This window comes from Poecilia latipinna, unplaced genomic scaffold (assembly GCF_001443285.1).
Source record: "Poecilia latipinna isolate Pla-1442-1.1 unplaced genomic scaffold, P_latipinna-1.0 Scaffold281, whole genome shotgun sequence".
Lineage (NCBI taxonomy): Eukaryota > Metazoa > Chordata > Actinopteri > Cyprinodontiformes > Poeciliidae > Poecilia > Poecilia latipinna.
Window position 1 is genome coordinate 476,505 of NW_015112897.1, and position 19,604 is coordinate 496,108.

The 19,604-nt window shown below is 36.8% G+C and overlaps 2 protein-coding genes across 10 annotated transcripts in view; both read left to right on the top strand.

Annotated features, from left to right (window-relative positions):
* The window catches only part of krcp (kelch repeat-containing protein), a 10,619-nt gene extending 7,758 nt beyond the window's left edge, over positions 1 to 2,861 (top strand). The window contains exons 9-13 of the mRNA XM_015033874.1: positions 177 to 373; positions 463 to 557; positions 648 to 702; positions 838 to 935; positions 2,246 to 2,861. Of these exons, the coding sequence (XP_014889360.1) occupies positions 177 to 373; positions 463 to 557; positions 648 to 702; positions 838 to 935; positions 2,246 to 2,466 (666 nt within the window). The 3' untranslated portion in view covers positions 2,467 to 2,861. The remainder of the gene's footprint in view (positions 1 to 176; positions 374 to 462; positions 558 to 647; positions 703 to 837; positions 936 to 2,245) is intronic.
* Positions 2,862 to 7,173: 4,312 nt separating this feature from the next.
* The window catches only part of mark2b (MAP/microtubule affinity-regulating kinase 2b), a 68,310-nt gene continuing 55,879 nt past the window's right edge, over positions 7,174 to 19,604 (top strand). For 3 of the 9 annotated variants that reach the window (XM_015033875.1, XM_015033881.1, XM_015033880.1), the window contains exon 1: positions 7,174 to 8,407. In XM_015033875.1, the coding sequence (XP_014889361.1) occupies positions 8,357 to 8,407 (51 nt within the window). In that variant the 5' untranslated portion in view covers positions 7,174 to 8,356. The remainder of the gene's footprint in view (positions 8,408 to 19,604) is intronic. The other 6 variants (XM_015033882.1, XM_015033879.1, XM_015033883.1 and 3 more) reach the window with 4 other exon arrangements.

Genomic DNA, 19,604 nt, shown 5'->3' on the forward strand with positions numbered 1-19,604 from the left:
TAAAGATAAACGAATGAGTTTCTCTAGATCTCACCGAGACATTATCCCTCTAATCCTGGAGATGTTCTCCAGCTGATAGAAGGCCGACTTTGTAACTGTTCTCATGTGGCTCTGAAGGTTCAGGTCAGAGTCCATCAGTACTCCCAGGTTTCACTGGGATCTTGTGTTTCTACCAGGCCCAGGGAAAGGTTCCCCCTCTGGCCTACCACAGCTGCAGCATGTTCCGGGGGGAGCTGTTCGTTCTGGGCGGCGTGTTCCCTCGGCCCAACCCGGAGCCCGACGGCTGCAGTGACTCTTTATACATCTTCGACCCCCACCTCTCCATCTGGTACCAGCCCATCGTCACGGGAGACAAACCCTCCCCCCGATCAGGGTACCAGAACTCGATCCAAACATTCGTTCAAACACGTTTTATGCTCAAACTCGACTCTTTAGCTGCTTCTGTGTTTTGTTTCCTTCCAGCCACTCGGCCTGTGTGATGCAGGAACGGTACATCTATGTGTTTGGGGGATGGGACACTCCCGTCTGCTACAACGACATGTACATGCTGGACCTCGGTGAGGCTCACGGCAACAGAACCGGATCTCACTGGGTGTGAATATATATATCAAGCTAAAATTTTGCAATTTTTTTATTTTTTATTTAAGGTCTAATGGAGTTCTCTGTTGTGAAAACATCAGGAAAAGCTCCGTCTCCTCGAAGGTACACACACACACAAAAGTTACATTTTAAATTTCATTCCTGCTATTTTTGTTGGAATAGTTTAAAAAACACGCAGAAAAAAAAAGTTTTGGGAGGATTTTAAATCAAGAAGATGAACATCTGTGTCTGTTGCAGCTGGCATGGCAGTGCAGTTCTCTCAGAAACCAAATTCCTGATCCACGGCGGCTACAACGGAAACAACGCCCTCAGTGACACCTTCATTTTCGATATAGGTGAGAAGCAGATTAAAAGATACAGTTACTGGACTGAAATACATGAATATGAAGCTCTAGCTAGGCTTTCAATCATATATAGGTCTACAACTAACTATTATTTTCAGTGATTATTCTGATGATAAAAAATCTGCACATTCTATTTACTTTTCATTTTACCATTTAAGTCTTTTTATACAATTCTAGACATAAATTAAAGGATGAAAATAAAGACAGAATAAAATTTTTTCTTAAATAAAATAAGCATATTATTGCCTAAAATGCAATAACACAGCATTCCTTTAGTGAATTTGAACAAGTGAAGCTAAAACTATGCTACTTGAGAAGTTTTGGCTAAAAGACATCTTTAGACAGAGGTTGTTGGTTTTTTTATTCTAAATGCAAAATGTATACTTATTTTGTACAATTTTGGCTTAATTAAAGCTCTGAATATGTTGATTTGTCAGTCTGTATACTCCAGTTAACGATTAATCAATTACTAAATTAGTTGATGATAATTTCAGTAATTGATTAATCATGATTAACCTAATTAATTGTTTAGCCCTAATCAGAAACATTGTGGTCAGGTTTAATTAGTCGTATGAATGACCAGGCCAAAAAATATATACATATATTTTTAAAATCCCAGGTGTAGTTCAGAAGGACTCAACATGCAGACCAGAAGCAGAACTATTGCTATTTGTCATTGCAGGTAGAAAAGAAAAAAGGACAAGTAAATTTCCTCCAGGAGATTATGTTGAGATTACGCCCCCAGGGATTATATAGGAAAAACTCGGACATTTCAGAATTTGAAAAGTCTAAAATGTGCCAGAGATAATTTTTTCTTTTTCTTTTTTTTTTAAATTGAGCTCAGAAATTTGCTAGAAACTAAAGAATTTTAGAGTTTCAATAAACTTTTCCAGAAAAACCTTCCTAGAAAAAAAATATTTTTTTTCTAGGAAAAAATATTTTCCTAGAAAAATATTTTTCTAGGAAAAATATTTTTTCCTAGAAAATTTTTTTTAGGAAACAAGTTCCTAAAAAACTTGTTTCCTAAAAAACAAGTTTTTTAGGAAACTTGTTTTTCCTAAAAAAATTTCTGAGATTCATCTCAAAATTTGAGTTTTTTTCTAGCACATTTTTTTACTTTTGGAGCTCAGAAATGTCTTTATGAGTTTCGCGGTGACCATTTTCCTCCCTTTTTTTCTATCTTAAATGGCCCTAATACCACATAGTAGCCTGGCTTCTAGTTTATTTAAAAATAAGTAAATAAAAGAAACATTTTGAGGGTTCTTTCGACACCGTTCTGATGTGCGGTTCTTACCTCTCAGACACAAACAGTTGGACCGAGCTGAAGCTAGCTCAGCTCTCCACGCTTAGGGCGGGGCATTCCATCGTCACCATGGAAACGCCCGATCACCATGGTTACTCCGAGGACTCCTCGGTCTCCGCCGGAAGAACTCTGCTGGTGTTTGGAGGCGGAGACAACGAGGGGACGTTTTTCTCCGACGTGACGAGCGTTTCCGTCGAGGACCTGCTAGCCGCGGCGTAGAGAGCTAGCCTTTTAGCTCCACCCGCTACATCCGGCTCTGTGATTAAAGTCCAGGTATCTGCTGTTGAAGTGTATATTTTGAGTTTACGGGAGAGATTTTTCTTTTTCATGTGTGTTCTCTTATGTATAAACAAAACTGCATTAAGAGTCAAACTACTGCTTATTTTGTAAAAATCGTAATCATTTATTAGGCTTTTAAATGTGCATTGAGAAAATATTTTGAGATATGTTTAAAACTTGTCTTGGGGAAAATTTACTTTATTTTCTTGTCTTTTTATTGTGTTATAAGCCATTCTTTCAGCAATTTCAGGGTTTGTATTTAAACTACTTTATATATTGTTTAGACACTCCACTCTTAGCTTCTGTTTATACTTAATAAATGTTTATCTGTTAAATTTGTTCTTTCTATGCCTTTAATTTTTGTTTTTCATAAATCTTCATTCGGTGGGTCAACTTTGAGAGGCTAATCTAAATCTGCATCACCTGGTTTTCATAGAAAAACGTGATTTTACAACAATATTCTATTCAGCTATCATTTTAGTGTTTAAAAATATTTCATTCCTCCTTTGTTTTTTAGGTAAGGCATTATCTCTTTCCCCAGCTTTCTGTCGCACAGATTTAAAGAGGAGTGGCAAAATAACATTGATTAGCAGTGCACCAGGTGGCTATGTACAAATGCATGCCACACTTTTCAGATTTCTGTTTGACCAACATTTAGAAAGTCACACTTGTTGTTCACCTAATAGTTAGACTGACACAAAGTGGTGCATATCACGGAGAATCCCAGTGAAATACATTAAAGTTTGTGGTTGTAATGTGAAAAATTTCAGATGTTATCCTCTTTTTTAACTTAGGTGATATAAATAATCTTGCCTTTAACAGGTTATAAAAATATGTAAATGTAACCTTAGTTTTTACATCAGATTCCACACTTTTTTTATTTAAATTTGTCACCAACACTGTTCTGTTAATGTCAGTAAAAGTCAAATTAAGATTATCTCTTCCTCACAGACTGCGCATGACATTTCTCACTGATTCCCTCCACACTTTGTTTATTATCAGGTCCTAACAGCTGGATTGTCTATGCTCTGCTGCCTATAAATCACATTTGAAACTGTATTAGAGAGAATTATGATAAATCTCCTTTTGATGATTACCAGTCCGCTGAGTTTACAGAAACTCAAAAAACTGAAAACACTGATAAGATATCAAATACCTGGTCATATGTGTAGCTTGCCAGGTTTGATGGAAAATATTACCAAATACATATGATGTTTAATGGATGGATTATTTGGCAACCTAAACTGACACTGAAAATATACTACATAGATAGATCGATAGAATACGTTGTAATATTCCACCAGCCTGCAGATGGCGATATTTGTCACTTTTTCCTCCTCCACAAACGATTGACATCCACTTTAAAACTGTGCTAACAAATTGTTACTTCTTTATAAAAAGATATACACGGTTTTATGTTATAATACGATTGTTATAGGGTACTTTAATGGCGCACCTATCCTGGAGTATCCTCCCACCACATGTGGAAGGTGATTTTTCCCCTTGATTCATCGGGAAATCCTGCCAGTTGGATTCCCTCCCAGTCATTTTGAACCAGTCTCTCAGAGCCCTTCATTTCCTGGATTCGTCTTTTATTTTCTGCCTGTTACATCCTCTTATTGTGTGACTATTTGCGACTCTGCAGATCTCCCAGCTGACAGATCGTGCATCCTTTTTCGTTTTCTTTTCATGGGGGAGACCACATTATGCGAGGCAACCTACTGTTGTTGCTTAGTAACTTGAAAATATCTGAGGCTCCAGTCTGTATTTCACAATCACACATAGAAACAACAGAGGGTATTTACATTTAGAAATTATTTTTAGAGCAGAGGGCCCATAATTTGACTGAATTGGAGCTAGAAAGTGTCGAAATGCGCAACAGTGAATTAACAACCCCTTTGTCTATTGATTGGAAACAATAATTCAGTAACATAAATAAGTGTAAGTCACTAACATTAATTTACTACAACTTCCCCATGAAGCACAATGACTATTTTCTCAATGCATTTTATCATCTCTTAGTTATAAATTTGTTGCAATTAGTTTACCTTTGTTCCTTTATTATCTGTGAAGTACTTTGAACTTCGGTGTAAAGGAATGACACAACACAGTAAAACATCCTTGCCTTACATGCTTCTTTAAATATTTCATTATGTCAACTGTGTTGAGATTGTTTATTAATTTATTTTGTTTTGTTTGACGGAAACAATTCAGACAACTATTTTACTCAGATTGTATTCAGCAGTTTTTATATATTAGGATTTCTGAGGCTGCAGTTTTTATATTAGCAAAACTACTACAAAAGTAAAATTTCACCAGCATTGAATCATAAGCTGCCAAGATTTGTGAAATATGAAACTTTGTCATAAACCAGAGCAACAGCAATATTAATATACACAATGGAAGTATTTTATAATGGAATAAATATGTTTTGTGTTCATGCTTACAAGCTAGCATTAGCATCACAGTAGATGCTACAGTAGCTAGTAGGAACTTCGAAATGTGTCAATTTAAGCTTCCAAGAACCTTAGCTTTTTGCCATGATCCAACCATTTAGGCAGATAATTATTGTGAGGATTTTCAGTAGTTTCTAATATTGTTGTCACTCAGGAAGTAGTTTCAAAATTAGCAAGTAATAGTCACAGTGAAAAATGTTTATCTATTAATGACGCATAACGTGTGATGCCAGTTTTTGTGAAATATGAAACTCTGCATTCAACTAAAGCTACAGCAGAATGTCAACAGACATGTGAGAAGGTCAAAATGCTTTGCATCATAAAATACAGTAAAACTGTGTACCTCAGTAACTCAGTTCATTAGCGATAGATAGTCCAGTGGAAAAGCTGCAATGCTCCACAAAACATTTTACATCTGTCACATTGGTGCATAATTTGCAAACATAAACATTACCTATGTCTTTTTCTAAATTGGGGAAAACTAAATGTGCAAAAGATGAAAGAAAACAGGGATGAGATATTACAGAAGAACCCTAACTGAATATTTCTACTTTATGAAATACAGTTAGAAATTTGCCAGTACAGTTGTAAAAACAATTACTTTAAGTTTGTTTAATAATCAATTTGCATTAGTTGGAAAGTCAACAGTTACTGTAAAAAGATATATATATGCATATGTCCTTATTAAATAATTTTCTCAGAAAACAAAATAGATATGTTTTGCTAACATAATCAATTATGTCTACACTTCAGATTAAATGGGCTAATTTTAGTAGTATAAAATAGATTCTGACAATGTTAGAGCCCATATCAACCGTATGGTTGTTTTTAATAATTCATGTTTCATAAGCGTACTTCTTGAATCACCATAATAAAGAAGTGTAATGCAGAATAATAAAGACAGCTATAATATTTATGATGTGTAATGCATATATTTTGCAAATCTTGTATTTATTTAAATTGTTACTCACAGTAAGAATGAAGTTAAATTATTTTTTCTTATCTCGAACAGCTTTTAAAAGTCTAATGCACTCCTCTGAGGACATCTGTACCAGCACCTGCTGTTTTCCAACATAAAGGAATTGCGGTCAAACAAATGTGCTGCTAGTGACCGAGCCAGCGTATTCAGCCAAATCTTTATCATGACTTATGGGAGGGAAAAAACATTTTCCCCCTTTTTAATATAAAGCGCACATTTATTTCCAGCATAAGAACTAGTATTTGCTGCACTGCACATATATAATTATTTCTGAACATTACAATATGTTTTTTACATTAAATATGACTTAAAGATTGTCTCCTCAATCATGTAGAGTTTATTTGTATTATAGATTTAAATAAGCTAAATATTACTAATAAGCTTCACGCTTTAGCCATAAAAGTTAATAATGTACCAGATATGGACAATAAAGGTAAAAGAATGATTAAATACAAACAGTAAAATTTATTAAGGAGCATGCTTTGAGAGGTAAATGAGTCCATAGAACTGGAGTAAATACAATGCAAAAGTTCACTTTTATTATTGTCTGTTTTCATCTAGATCTGATCCAAAATCAATCACCAAAACATGAACAAACCACAACCAACTCATGTTTTCATCAGAATCTGATAACTGAAAGATTACGATAAGTTAGTGGGTCTTTGATTTTTTTTTTTAATACAAAAATTGAAATGTAAATAGATACGTTTTTTTTTAAACAGTGAAGGGGCAGAGCAGACTACACTTCTTGAGGAAGCTTAGATGTAAATATTTTCTACTATCATTTGTTGTGGGGTAGTAGCATAAGTAAGTGACCTAAAAGGCTCAACAACATGATTAAGAAGGATAGTTCTGTCCTGGAAAATCTGAAGATGATAGCACATAAAATCAAGAAAATTATCGACAACCCTGAGCATCCTCTTCCCGAGACCATCGTACAAAAACTGTGTCTTCAGTCAGAGGCTTCCTCAGATATGTTGTATTACAGACTGCTACATGATACCATTTCTCCTCATAACCATCAGCATCGATTCCTTGAAGAATATTGGACAGCATGAGTTACAAAAACATTAACTTCCCTTTGGAATCAATAAAGTATTTTTGAATTGAGATGAGGCGTCTGAGTCGGATCCCGGAAAGTAGTCGGAATTCCCATCTCCGGGCGGTCAGTCGCTCAGCAGTGAAAATTCGGAAAAAATCGAGCAAAGCCGAACACATAACTCCCTCCCTCTTAGTCGTGGTGCAAGCAGCCATGTTGCTGTTATTGGCTTGTTCCGGTATCAGGGCAGGATAGACCGCATTCGGGGCGCAGCTCCTCGCCTTTCTACCCCCCCTCCTCCTGCCGCCCGTAACACACACACACACCTCCTAAAGAAGAAAGCCCCACTTTGCCCTATAATGGATTCAACAACTTGATGATTCCTCCTCCTTCAGTCGGCGCACCGACAGGACGAGCTGCTGCTGCTATATCGCCACACTGCAGTGCAGCACTCGGTGAGCGACCTTATTCCAATCACGCAACGCGAGAAAGAGAAATCGCCGGTAATTTGCGTGGATTTGTCAGTTTTTTTTCTTTTCTTTTTTTTTTTGCGGGTCGCCCTTTTGGCAGTCAGCGCCACTGCGGTCTGTCGCTGGGTGATAGAAGCTAACTAGCTAAGCCTTGCCTTGAAAGAGACGTTGAAATAGCGATTTTGGCTAACAGTTAGCCAACGCAACAGACTCTTTTCGGAGTTTCTCACCTGCAATGTCTCTATTTTGCAAAGTTTTACCTTTCCTGTCTCCTTCCAGGGATCTTCTGAGTGGAATATTTTGACTTTGTCCTGTCAGAGTCGGGAATAACTTTTGGCCTGAAAGTTTTTGGACCTCGGACCTGATCTCGAAGCTTAAAAGAAACATCTGTTGGCACAAGAGGATCGCTGAAACGCCGTCGAGGAGTATTGTGGAGTTAGCTTTGGATGAAAACAAAATTTTTCATGAAAAATTAAGTTGCCTTGTCCCCATTTAGCTCAACCGTTGCTCAACTTTTTCCTCCCAAGCTAGCACAACACGCTAGCTGTCCCAGAAACCGTACCCATTCTGCAAACTCCTCTGCTTTCCATTTATAAATGCTTATTTGGACCTGAATGCTGTTAAAGCCAAACAGCAAAGCTGAGGGGGGAAACACAAGCTTTTTTCGCACGGTTGTTGCCCGTTGACAAACATGGGACGCGCAACAGCTACAAGCTAGTCGCTAGCTCGCAGGCTAACTCTCCTAACTAGCCGCTGATGTGGGATTCAACTTGTTGATTCAACGGGGGACATCTGTTGGAAGTTTCCCTCCACCATTAGCTACAAGGGGTTTTAAATGATCAACAGACGCTGATCGATCGGCCTTTCTTAACGGTTTTCTCTCGAAATGTCAACAAGGCCCTCACAGGGGCAAGTCATTGAGATTTCAACAGGACAGGTAAGACGACTCTCCCGAATAGTGTCATAAATGACTGATTTCTCAGTCCGTTTGCTCTGCCTTTGTTGTCGTTTGCCACACAAGAGTGATTCACCAGCGTGCCTACGCAATTATGCTGGATTTCCCACTCCTTGCAGTAGGGCAGAGCAAATTTAGGTATCTGTTTAGTCTGTGTTTCCAGGCAGGTCTTCCTTTTTGACTTTCTGCCACCTCAACCTGGAATTGTCTATGTTGGAACTTAAGACAGTTTAACATGATTGTTAATGTATTTGTCATTGCAAATGACCAGAAACGCATAGCATAGGTATGTTGGCAAAAAGTAGTCAAAGAATCCATTTGAAATGGTGAATAAAATTAGTGTTGTAAGAAATAACATTGGAGTTTGGGGCAATTTATCTCCCAAATGTTTAAGCTAAAACCAAAGCCGTATGACTTAACATTGACTGGAATAACCTTGAATGAACATACGTTATTGATAATAAAATTTCCTTTATTTAAAACAACTTGATAACTTGCGTTATAAGTAGAGGTGACCCGATAAATCAACAAAGATTTCCTTAAATTTGGTTGAGCGATGACGTCTACTGATGCTACATTACCTTTTGCAAAGGTCTATAAATCATCTGCTGTTCCCTTTAGTAACTTTGCTGCTACATTTAGCGACTTTTTCGACAAAAAAAAGGAATTATTGACCAAAATCGAAATCGTCAGGGTTTTTAAAGATCGTTGATCGGGTATACAACTGCAACCGGTGCACCGCGATGTTACCTTCATTAATGCAATGATTGCAACGCTTTTAGTTTCCAACTATGTTTTTACTGAATTTAGATATTACCAAGCTGCAATACTGACCTTTTCTTTCACTTTAAGAAAAACTACAATAAAAATAGTCTTTATTGTCCCACAGTGGAGAAATTTAGGCGTAATAGCGGCACGAAAATATGTTACGTTCACACAGTCGCCATCTTTCTGACCATAAATGTTTGGCAACAACTATATTAGTTTAATAAGCAGATAAATGTTGCTGAGCACTGCCTGTCTTCTGGCTGAAAGGAAGCTACAAAGCGTTTCTTGTCATTCATAGAAGGGCTCATCCATCTGGAAGTATTTGTGGACTAAAAAAACACAAACAGTCATGGTGTGAAAGCTAAAGGAGTGCCGTTCGTCACTCCTACTGAGGCAATGACGTTAGTTACAGCCTGTCTGGATGCTAGCTGGCAAGCGTAGCAGAAAACCTGAATAATGAACCAGCCAATATGACTCTACAAAGAGCAAAAGGACTGAAAGGTGTAATATTCTGCATAATTAGAGCTTTAGAAGTACATGTAGATTTAGTGGATGGTGTTCTTTTTGTGTTTTTCTTCTTATGTACCAAACTAGCAGCAAATAAATAGGTAGCAATAAGAAATGTTAAAAAGATCATGTTTCTTCTGGAGCAGATGTGGTATTCGTTGCCCACATTAGCTTATGTTTTGAATTGTTATCTTTAATCTTTTGTGGTTCCTATGTGGGGCACGTCTTGGTGTGGAAACAATCATTTGAATTTGGTGAAACGTGCGTTCTTGTAGAGGGGAAATAAAGGCCAGAACATTGCCTTTTAGATACACAGAGGCTCTCATTTGCCATTCAAAACGGTAATACGTCGGTGAAGTAGCTTCACACTGAAGAAATCAGTTCGCGTATTGTTTGCACAGGGCTGTGTTGACTCAGGAAAACTAAATATTTCCCAGCAGGAAGTACTTGTTTGTTGTGATGGTGGATCATTAACAATAGGAAGAAGCTTTGTGCAAACACAAACTTCCAATTAAACTTCAGTTCCTATCTACTACACATACTCAGTTTTGTTTAAAATCTACCAAAAGGTTTCGTCGTGTTGGATTTCAAGTGACGCCTTGAGGTTGGGGAGAGGCACAACCGTCATTATGGCTTATACAGGTGCAGGAAGTGATTATAAACACTGCAACAACACACATCACCATGTGATGTCAAACAATGCTCCATTATCTCTTCTTAAGCTAAGAGGTTCCTAAATACACTGGAATAATCACTTGGTGCTTTGCAAAGGATTTGAGCAATGGGAAACAAATTGTTTTGTTGGAAGAATAAAGGTCTGTTAAGCTGTGCACCTAAAATACTTTGAGTTGTCATTTGTTGTGAATGGGCATTATATAAAGAAATCACATTGATTAGGACGTTTCATGGTTTTACGGTTATTAATTTAACTCTGAGTGACTTTAAAAACATCTGCTGAGAGATTACAGTGAACTTTATTTTTGTGGAAATTTCTGGTAGAAAAACAATAACACAAATGAATCTTTTTAGTTTTCTACTGAAAAGCAGAGCTCAGGTGTGTGGGCTCTTATCAGCCAATAGGAAGGCTTCTTGGTGGCGGACAATTCAGGTTTTTGCTCCGTGTAAAAACACCAGGCTGCTGTCAGACGTTATCTGTTGATACCGTGATCTCACTCCATGAGTCAACCTGAGTGTGTTGGCACATTAAACAGCACAGATCATTACCTCCGGTGTTCTGTAAAAGGAAAAGCATGTTGACCACATGTAGGTGAGGGTACAACCGCACGCACTCCGAGAGATACGCACCTCCGTATTTAGCTGCGTCGCTATCGGGGCATGAAGCCAGAATAGAGCGGCTAGCTTAAAAATGATTGAGCTGTATTGTTTCAGAGAGGATGTGATGGTAGGAAACAAATGTGTTCAAGTTTTTATGCCTGAACAGTTGGGAAGCACATCAATACCAATAATCTACCAAAAGATTTACACTTTTTAGGTGAATTAAAGCTCCAACCTGTTGGTATCAATTGATTTATGAACTGAAAAATGGAGGATTATGTTTCTTCATCATTAAAAAAAAAAAATCAAATATTTTACTGCTGTTTTATGTAACAAGCTTTCAAAAAAACTCACACTCATTTTTATTTCATTTAAGAAAACATTATTTATGTTTATGAAAGATAATGTGGCATTGCATGTAAATCTAAAGATCTTTCAGATATCTTGTAAATTATTTAAAAACGACAATGTGTTGTTAGTCATTTTGATAAATCTTTTAAGTATATTAAATCAAAACTCTCTTTGAAAATTAGCTGCATTTCCATAATATTTTCTGTGCTTTTCCACAAAATAATTTTAATCGATATATAAGCCTTACGTAAGATTTTTGGGGCTTTAAAAACTGTCGTATATCTTGAATCAAGTGAGAAATCCTTTTATAGTCTCAATAAACCTTTGGAGCGTACTTGGGAAGAAGTTTATCTTATTCTTTTATTGTCTATATTCAATAACGGTAGCTGAATCTTTTCGGTTTAATGTTTAAACATTACGATACATTTCCTTAACTTGTTTCCGACAGCTGTATGTTCAAACTGAACCTTGTATTGTTTTGGCATGACAGTTTTATAGATTAGTACTACTTCAATGTGCTTTATTGGTAAATCCAGTAAATTGTATTAAACATTATTTAGGGTTTCTGGTCACTAAATTTATATATATATATATATATATAATTTTAAAAATAATATACATTTTAAGATTAAAAAATATGTAAATAAATATTAAATGAAAAATTATTTTTAAAATAAATTTAAATAAAAATTTCTATAAAAAGATTAAATATATATTAAAAAAATTCCAAATAAACAAAAAAATAAGATTTTTGTAAGATGTAAAAATGTGTACATTTGTATTTTTTTTTTTTATTTATTTATTTTTTTTCCGCAAGGAAATCTTAAAAACAAAAACTACTCTTAATGTCTGCCTCTCTCTGGTGCTCAGCATCTTTTCCTTTCAGGCCTGACGAAGAGCTGACTAAACTAAAATAGAAATATTCATGAAGCTGTGCATTAAATATCTGTCTTGATGCTAAATGCCAGTGCTTTAACAGACGGATGAGGCCATTAATGTTGCATTTTTCTCGTCTGTACCAAGCGAGAGCGGTTACTGGCCGGATGAAGGCAGATAACCGTCCATCTAGAATAGCTCCAACCTCTCATTATGACAAGGAGAGCATTACATTTAGCTCTCCTCTATGCCTCTCACTGGCACACAGCAATTTCTCCTCCAAAGTGGAGTTTCATAAATGATATGACGATAAGGAAGAGGGGAAGGAGGAGGATATGTTTCCTGTAGCGGTCGGAAACCCCGTCCCCCTCATTCCTCGAACCATGTGATGTGCATTCGATTGAAGTCATTTATTCATTAGCCCGATCACATCTAATCTGAATTTTTCCATTCAGGAGACAAAAGGATTTTGATCATTGCCAGTCCTTAACAGAGTTGCTGGGTGAAAGGTCACCGATGTGCATTCCCCTCACAAACGGTTCTGTTTGGACAGCTACAGATGCAGGACCAAATGGCAGCGAATGTCCACCGTACTCCAAACTGAGGTGGGAGTAAACGTAACCTGTGAGGACGTCCCGGTCCGGCTCGGGCGTATCGTCAGAGAAGTGCCTTGTGACATGTGTTTAGCGGTGTTAAATGGCAGATATGTTAAGTGGCTCGTTATGCAAGGCTAAGACCGGCAGTCGGTTTGAGGAACTTGTTGAAAAGTGCATGACACGCAGGCGACTTGTTTTCAAACGCAAAGCTGTAGCTGTTTTTACTTTACTTACTTCAGCACCAAAGAGTGTTTCTTGGTGTAAAATGTCTCCAGAATGTTGTTGCTCGTCCGCTTCCTTGCGAATGACCTACTGATTTCCTATTTTACAGTGAAGTCTTTGTCAAACCGTGTCTTTTGACACACATACAAGCTAGAAATACAGGTCGGTCCAATTCGTTCTGTCCTTTTGTCATTGTTGGGAAGTGGCTGAACAGACTGGATCCTTCTGTTGTTGAGCTTTAATGAAGGCGAGGCTTTCAAGCTTTACTGCATTTGTTTTTTTTAAATCAAGTGTTTATTGAAGATTCAAAGGAAATTAAACTAAAATACTCTGCTGTTTTACTATGAGCAGAATGTTAAAGTTATGTACAAATTATAATCTTTTAAGAGAAATAATCTTCCAGTGGAACCAGTGTTTTAATAATCATTTATTTACTTAAATCAAGCTCCTAGAGCTTTATGAAATATTCATTAGAAGCTAGTTTTGTCTTATCTCAAATTTACTAAGTTTTATGACCTAGAAACTAGACGGAAAATACTTGTAAGATTTTATTTTTGCAGTGTTTGTCTGAGTCTGTAGTTAAACTGGGAGAGGAGCAGAAGAAAGGGAACAGGAACCCGTTTCTTTTTCTTAAGCTTTCTTCAACCGAAAAACATGTGCTGCTCACTGCCAGGCAGGTGGCTGCAATATTACCCTTTAAAAACTTGACTGTTCGGATATTTATCTGCTTAGAAAAATTGTCTGTAAGGATAGAAAATAAATGTGATAGCTGGAAATAAAACATTATAAATTAGACTAACTCATCACTGACCTTCTCTGTTTGACAGCCTTCTTCTAGCTACCTTAGTTATTAATAAATAATTAGCAATAGTAGAATGATAAAAAGGCCTTGGAAGCTAATGCAAAGTTCAAAAGTGAGCTGAAAAATCCTTTATTTCTCCCTCAATGGAAAACATGCAGTTAATCAGTAGCAGCTAACAAATGGAAATCATTCAGATACAGCTAAAATTGATTGGAAATAAAATTAAGATATTATGGTGGCATGTTAGGGCCATTGTAGATCTTTTTTTTTAAAGAGGAGTACATTTCTGCAAAGAAATTAGAAATTATGAGATTAATCTCAGGAATTTTCTAGGGAGGAAAAAGTTCACAATTTCAGTGATTTTTCTAGCAAATTTTAAACTTTTCAGACTCGGACGTTTCCTCGTTATTTCGAGAAAATTTTTTGATTAATCTTAATTTCTGAGTATTTTGGCAGAAATGTACTCTTCCTTTTGTTTCTATGTCCAATTTCCCCTAATTCTCCATCTTAAGACGACATAATAATTTCAAATTTACGAAGTGAAAACTTTTCTATTCTATTCTATTTTCTATTTCTTTTCTTTTTTCCCCAAGTCAGTGTATCAAAATAACAATAAATAATAATATAACTGTAACCACCAAGATGTTAAATTATCTTTAGTACCAGTGAGGAAACTGGTGGATTGATTGATTGATTTATTTATTTTTAAAATAAAGGCACATAAATCAAACTTTGTACATTTTGTCTCACATTTACACGTAAATATTATGAAACTGGCATTTTTGCTGAAGGTCGTTGTACTGCGAGAGTCTCACACCAGCCCATGCCTAATTTAGGAACAACAATAACACCCCGTATGACTGTGTACCTTAACCGCCAGACACCAAGTTCACAAACATGACCTGCTTTTTTCTCTCCCTCTGTGTTTGACATCATTCACATGCTTTCACATCAGCATGTAGGATACCAGTGATTATCTATAAGGGCTATGGGAATCATTTGAATATTACTTATCTTGGTGTATGATAGCTAAATTTATAAAAAAAACTCTTGATTTCTTATATATATATATATATATATATATATATATATATATATATATATATATATATGTTTTAATAAGTGATGTCAAAACGTGAGAATATTTGTCTCACATTTTATACATGCTAGAAAGATGAAAATTATTTTAAAATAAGTACATTTATGGGCAATTTTTATCTCATTCATTTTTATTTACATAAAGGTTTGCTATGTAGGTTTTTCCCCAGATATTTTGTGATATGGGGTGCAAATATGTCCAACAATAACTTCACATGCAGGGATTTTTCTAGTGAGGCCTTTTGCTACTTATCACAAAGACTGTTTGTATTTTATGAACGTTTCATAAGATAACATGGAAGTGAGCGTATTTTATAACTATAACCCGAAGCTGCGCAGTTATATCAGATTTTTATGTTGGCAGTTGGCCTGTTTTTGAACAGGAACTGGCCTGAAATCAGATACCTGTCTGCTGCCTTTGGTTAATATTTTCAGCAGTACATGCCCTGTATTATCGAGACTTGTTCTTGCAGGGAAGTCGTATAATGTTGCACATGTTTAGCCACTTCAGTATCACACACTCTGACTTATTTTACTGGTGTATGTGGCACCGCTGGCACGTCGTCATGCTCGGGACCAGACTGTGGTTTTCATTGTGGTTTTTAGGGTTTGTGTGTTTATGAAAACAGCAGACAGTTTAGGTCCGATGCCAGAATGATTAGTAATGCATATTATTTTAATTTTGTACCAGTCTTCAGCAGCATTTGCGGTTCAGTATTCACAGATTTACCTATTTGAGGATTTTTCTGTGGAACATAACTCAGCATTACTCACAGAAAATTTTAATCTGCCTATTTCCAGATTATTTTTCGCAAAGCATATCAACTTGCTACTTGACACGCTATTAATTGATGTGAATAATTTTCGTTGAGCATAGATGAGGGGGACTATTGATTGACGTTAGGATCTGTGTTAGCACTAAGATGGTTTCCACTGCGCTTATTGATGCCTATTGAGGCATTTTTAGTGTTTTGAATACTAAAATAGGTCGCTGTAGGCGTTTTTAGAGTTGAGTATTCAACTGCATGGATGTATAGAACTACATATTATGTTATACATCGATTTTACTTTTTGTTACGTTGGAGGGCAAATAGCAGAAGGTTTCGCCTGAAATTTTGTTCATATCCCGTTGCATTTTGTTACTGTACAGCCACAAACTGTAATTAAATAAATCTGGATTGTGGTAGTTGGATATTGGTGATATTACACAGTGATAATAATATTTTTTAAATCAAATAAAAAACCTCCTTGAGGTCTGCAATCTCTTTTTGACAATGGATCTGACAAGATAGCAGCACCGGTTATAAGTACCAACATTTACATTCAACCAGATAAATGTATTTTAGTTTTAAAAGCATCAAATCATAAAGTAATAAACAGCTAATGGAAATATGACTGTTAAAAGAAACGGTAGTTAAAATGATCTTCAAAGTTTTAGTTAAGAGTTGCTGGGTACCTGTGTGTTTATCCCTACTGATGATGTCATAGTAATATATTTAACACTCTCCTAACCCACATATGTTTTAGTAGAGAAGCCCTACTATCATTTTCCTTCAACTATCCTATAAAATTAGCAGGTCTGTGGTTGTAATGTGACAGAAGCTGAAAATGTTCAAGCATGGTGTGAGAATATTTTTTGACTATCGTTAAGTCTTTTGGTTTGACAGCTTTTTACGTAATCTTGTTTTTTTTTCTTCTTTCTGCCAAATCATCGGGAATTGTGTAAAGTATTTCTATGAAAACCCAAACAGTCTCTAATGTTGTTTATAGTCAGCATTTTTTAGACAGATCAGCAACATTTTCCCATAGTTTTGCTCCTTTGTTTAGGTTCTTCTTGTCCGATAAGGTTCAGCAGTGACGAAACCTTTTTAAACTTCATTAGGAAACTGTTTAATACTTGCTTCTAATGAGGTTAAATCAGATTGTGTTGTATTTATGTGGACTTTTAATGAATACGATTAGGAACACCTCCTGCTGTTTAAAAAATAAAATCCCTTTGCGTCGTCTGGAAACCCCTGTACCACCTGTGAGCTAGCATGGTGATCTATTCAGCCTCTGAATTAATTTAAGAGTGTTGTACCAACTTCACAGTTGTCTTGTTTCTCAGCTTTAGTTTGTGTTTTACTTTGACCTATTGAACCCGCCCCACTGTGGCTTGCAGATTAAAAACGCTGCTAAGCACCACAGCAACAAAAGACAAAGCAAACGCCGTGTTGGTAATTTGAGTGCAGCTGGGCACAAGTTCATGTTTTTCACCTGACACCTTTTGGGAGCTTGCAGTGAAACTCTATATACATGAGTTTCTGGATTTGTGAAATATATCACAAACAATTTTTTTTTGTCGTTAGGATTCATCTCTAAGCAATGTTGTGCGTTGATTTGCAAATTTTTTTCACTCCCAGAAAACAATAAATTGGGCCTTTAACCCAACAGACCTGTCACGAGCCAGATGAGATGAAAAGCAAAGCTAACTAGGGATTCTGCTTCAAGCACACAAAGGTCATTCGCTTCGTCACACTCGCTCACTCACTCAAAGAGGAGTTACTTATTATTTCCCCCTCACACACTCCGTTAATTATTAATGAAATCGGAGCTTCGTTTTCGTCGTTGTCGTCGTAGGTTTGGCGTTCCTGGGAATCGGAGTGCTGCGGCGGCTTCAGTGAAGCTCCCAGCTGTTTGTTGGGCTGGATCTCAGGGAGCAGGGGTGAAACTGGCCTTTCTGGTTTGGCTGAGCCGTAGGTGCAGCACTCAACCGTAGATTTGAAAAGCTTGACGTCACACAGGAGGGGAAACGATGGGCTTTTCTCCAGGCTTCAGGTGAACTCTGTTCCCCTGCCCTGCCAGTCCAGCGCAAGGTTTCCCTCATTATTATTACTATTAACATGGATTTGCTGTTTCCAATTGTAGATTAGAACATTTAAAGAGATAGGAATAAAACATCATGGCAAATACTTAGATTTGTTTCAACATAAAAAAAAGACATGAATAAATCAAATCTTAAGAATATTTTCCTAGTTATCACACAAGCCTCTACTGTGAACTAAAACGGTGGAGAATGAAAGCAGACAATTAATACCTGAGCAGTTCAAGCTCTGACATGTTAGGTTAGCTGATGGGGAAAAATGTCTGTTAGGGTAAAAGTGATCACCCATTCTTAAAAACATCGAGTCGCTGCTACCAATCCCTGAATGTTGAGTTCAGGTAAAGCTTACGTAGCTCAATTTTCATCGACTTTAATCCAGAAAAATGCCTTTGAAAACACAGCTGATTAGCAGTTTGACTTCACACCCTTGTTTAGAGTCCATTAAAATGAGGCAGGAAAGGAGGATCTTCTCACAGGGACAGTCGCCTCTCGTTGGCCTCGATCAACCCGCAGGGCAGGTTTGTTGGCACGCCATGTACTAAAGCTTTAAAATAGTTATTTTTACTGTAGGAGTGTGAGCTCATACTGAAAAATAAAAAAGTCTGACCTCTTTCATGGATTGCCTTGATTTAGTTTGGCAAAATCCACTGGGGAATAAAATACTAAAATGTAACTAAAGCCTTTTATCTTACATTTTTTTGATTTGGGGAAGCAGAGAAAATCTGGTTTGCCATCACAAATGTAAACGTGGAGTTTGCTTTTGAATTTTAAGATATAAAGATTTAGATTTCTGTGAAATAAAGGATGAACATGCATAAAAACAACTAACGCTCACTGTTAAACACGGACCTGTGATGCTGTGGGCCTGTTCATGTTGTTAAAATCCATTTTGCCCTCGTAGGCTTTCATGGTTTCCCCCAGAAAACTTGGCCCAGTGTTTGGGTACTGGGGCAGTCATTCATCCAGCGTCCTGTGATGTTTGTGAGTTAAAAAATGTTTAAAGTTGACAGAAAATTTGAAAACAGGACTTGTTAATCATGTGCTATTAAAAAATTGGAACATTAATACCTGAACATCAACTTTAAAGTCTTAAAAAATGCAAACATTTTTTAAAAACTTAAATAAAAACAATGCTTAGCCTGGCACAAGCAAAGCCTGGTGGCCCGCCAGGCTTAGGAAACCCTGAGCTTTGAAGTACCAGATGATTTTAATTCAATATCCAAAATATATGGTTAAACTGACGCCAAAACAGTTCACCAGAGGCTTTTTACGCATCGTTATCAAAGAAACGGATTTAAATTGTTATTTGTTCTTTATTACCAAGATAAAAACCCATTGAGAGTCCTGGTCAAGAGGCAGCAACAAATACAACACAAAAGATACACAGTTAAAATAAAATGTCAAGCTATTAAACAGGTGCATGTCATTGAATTAGCCCCATTAAGTTTTAGTTTAAATTTAAAATCACTAAATGAGAGGAATCCAGTCGATCTAAAAGTTTCTTGACAAGTTCCAAGAAGAAAACTTCTCCAGTCCAAATCCTCAATTCAGAGCAACAACATGACACAAGCAGACTTGATGACGTAGCCATGGGTTTATCACACCTTCTGAAGGTTACAGTAGCATGTAGCGCTCCAGTCACTCAGCTCTCAGAACAAGGAAGTGCTGTGCTGTGTATCCCATCTATGACAGCAAGAGTGCAAACAGGAGTTGGTGGATTGATTTCTCTCACACACACACACCAAAGGGAGCTGGGGGGGGGGGGGGGGGGGGGGCCCCACCCCGGGGGGGCAAACACACTTTAGACCCCCACCCACCCCC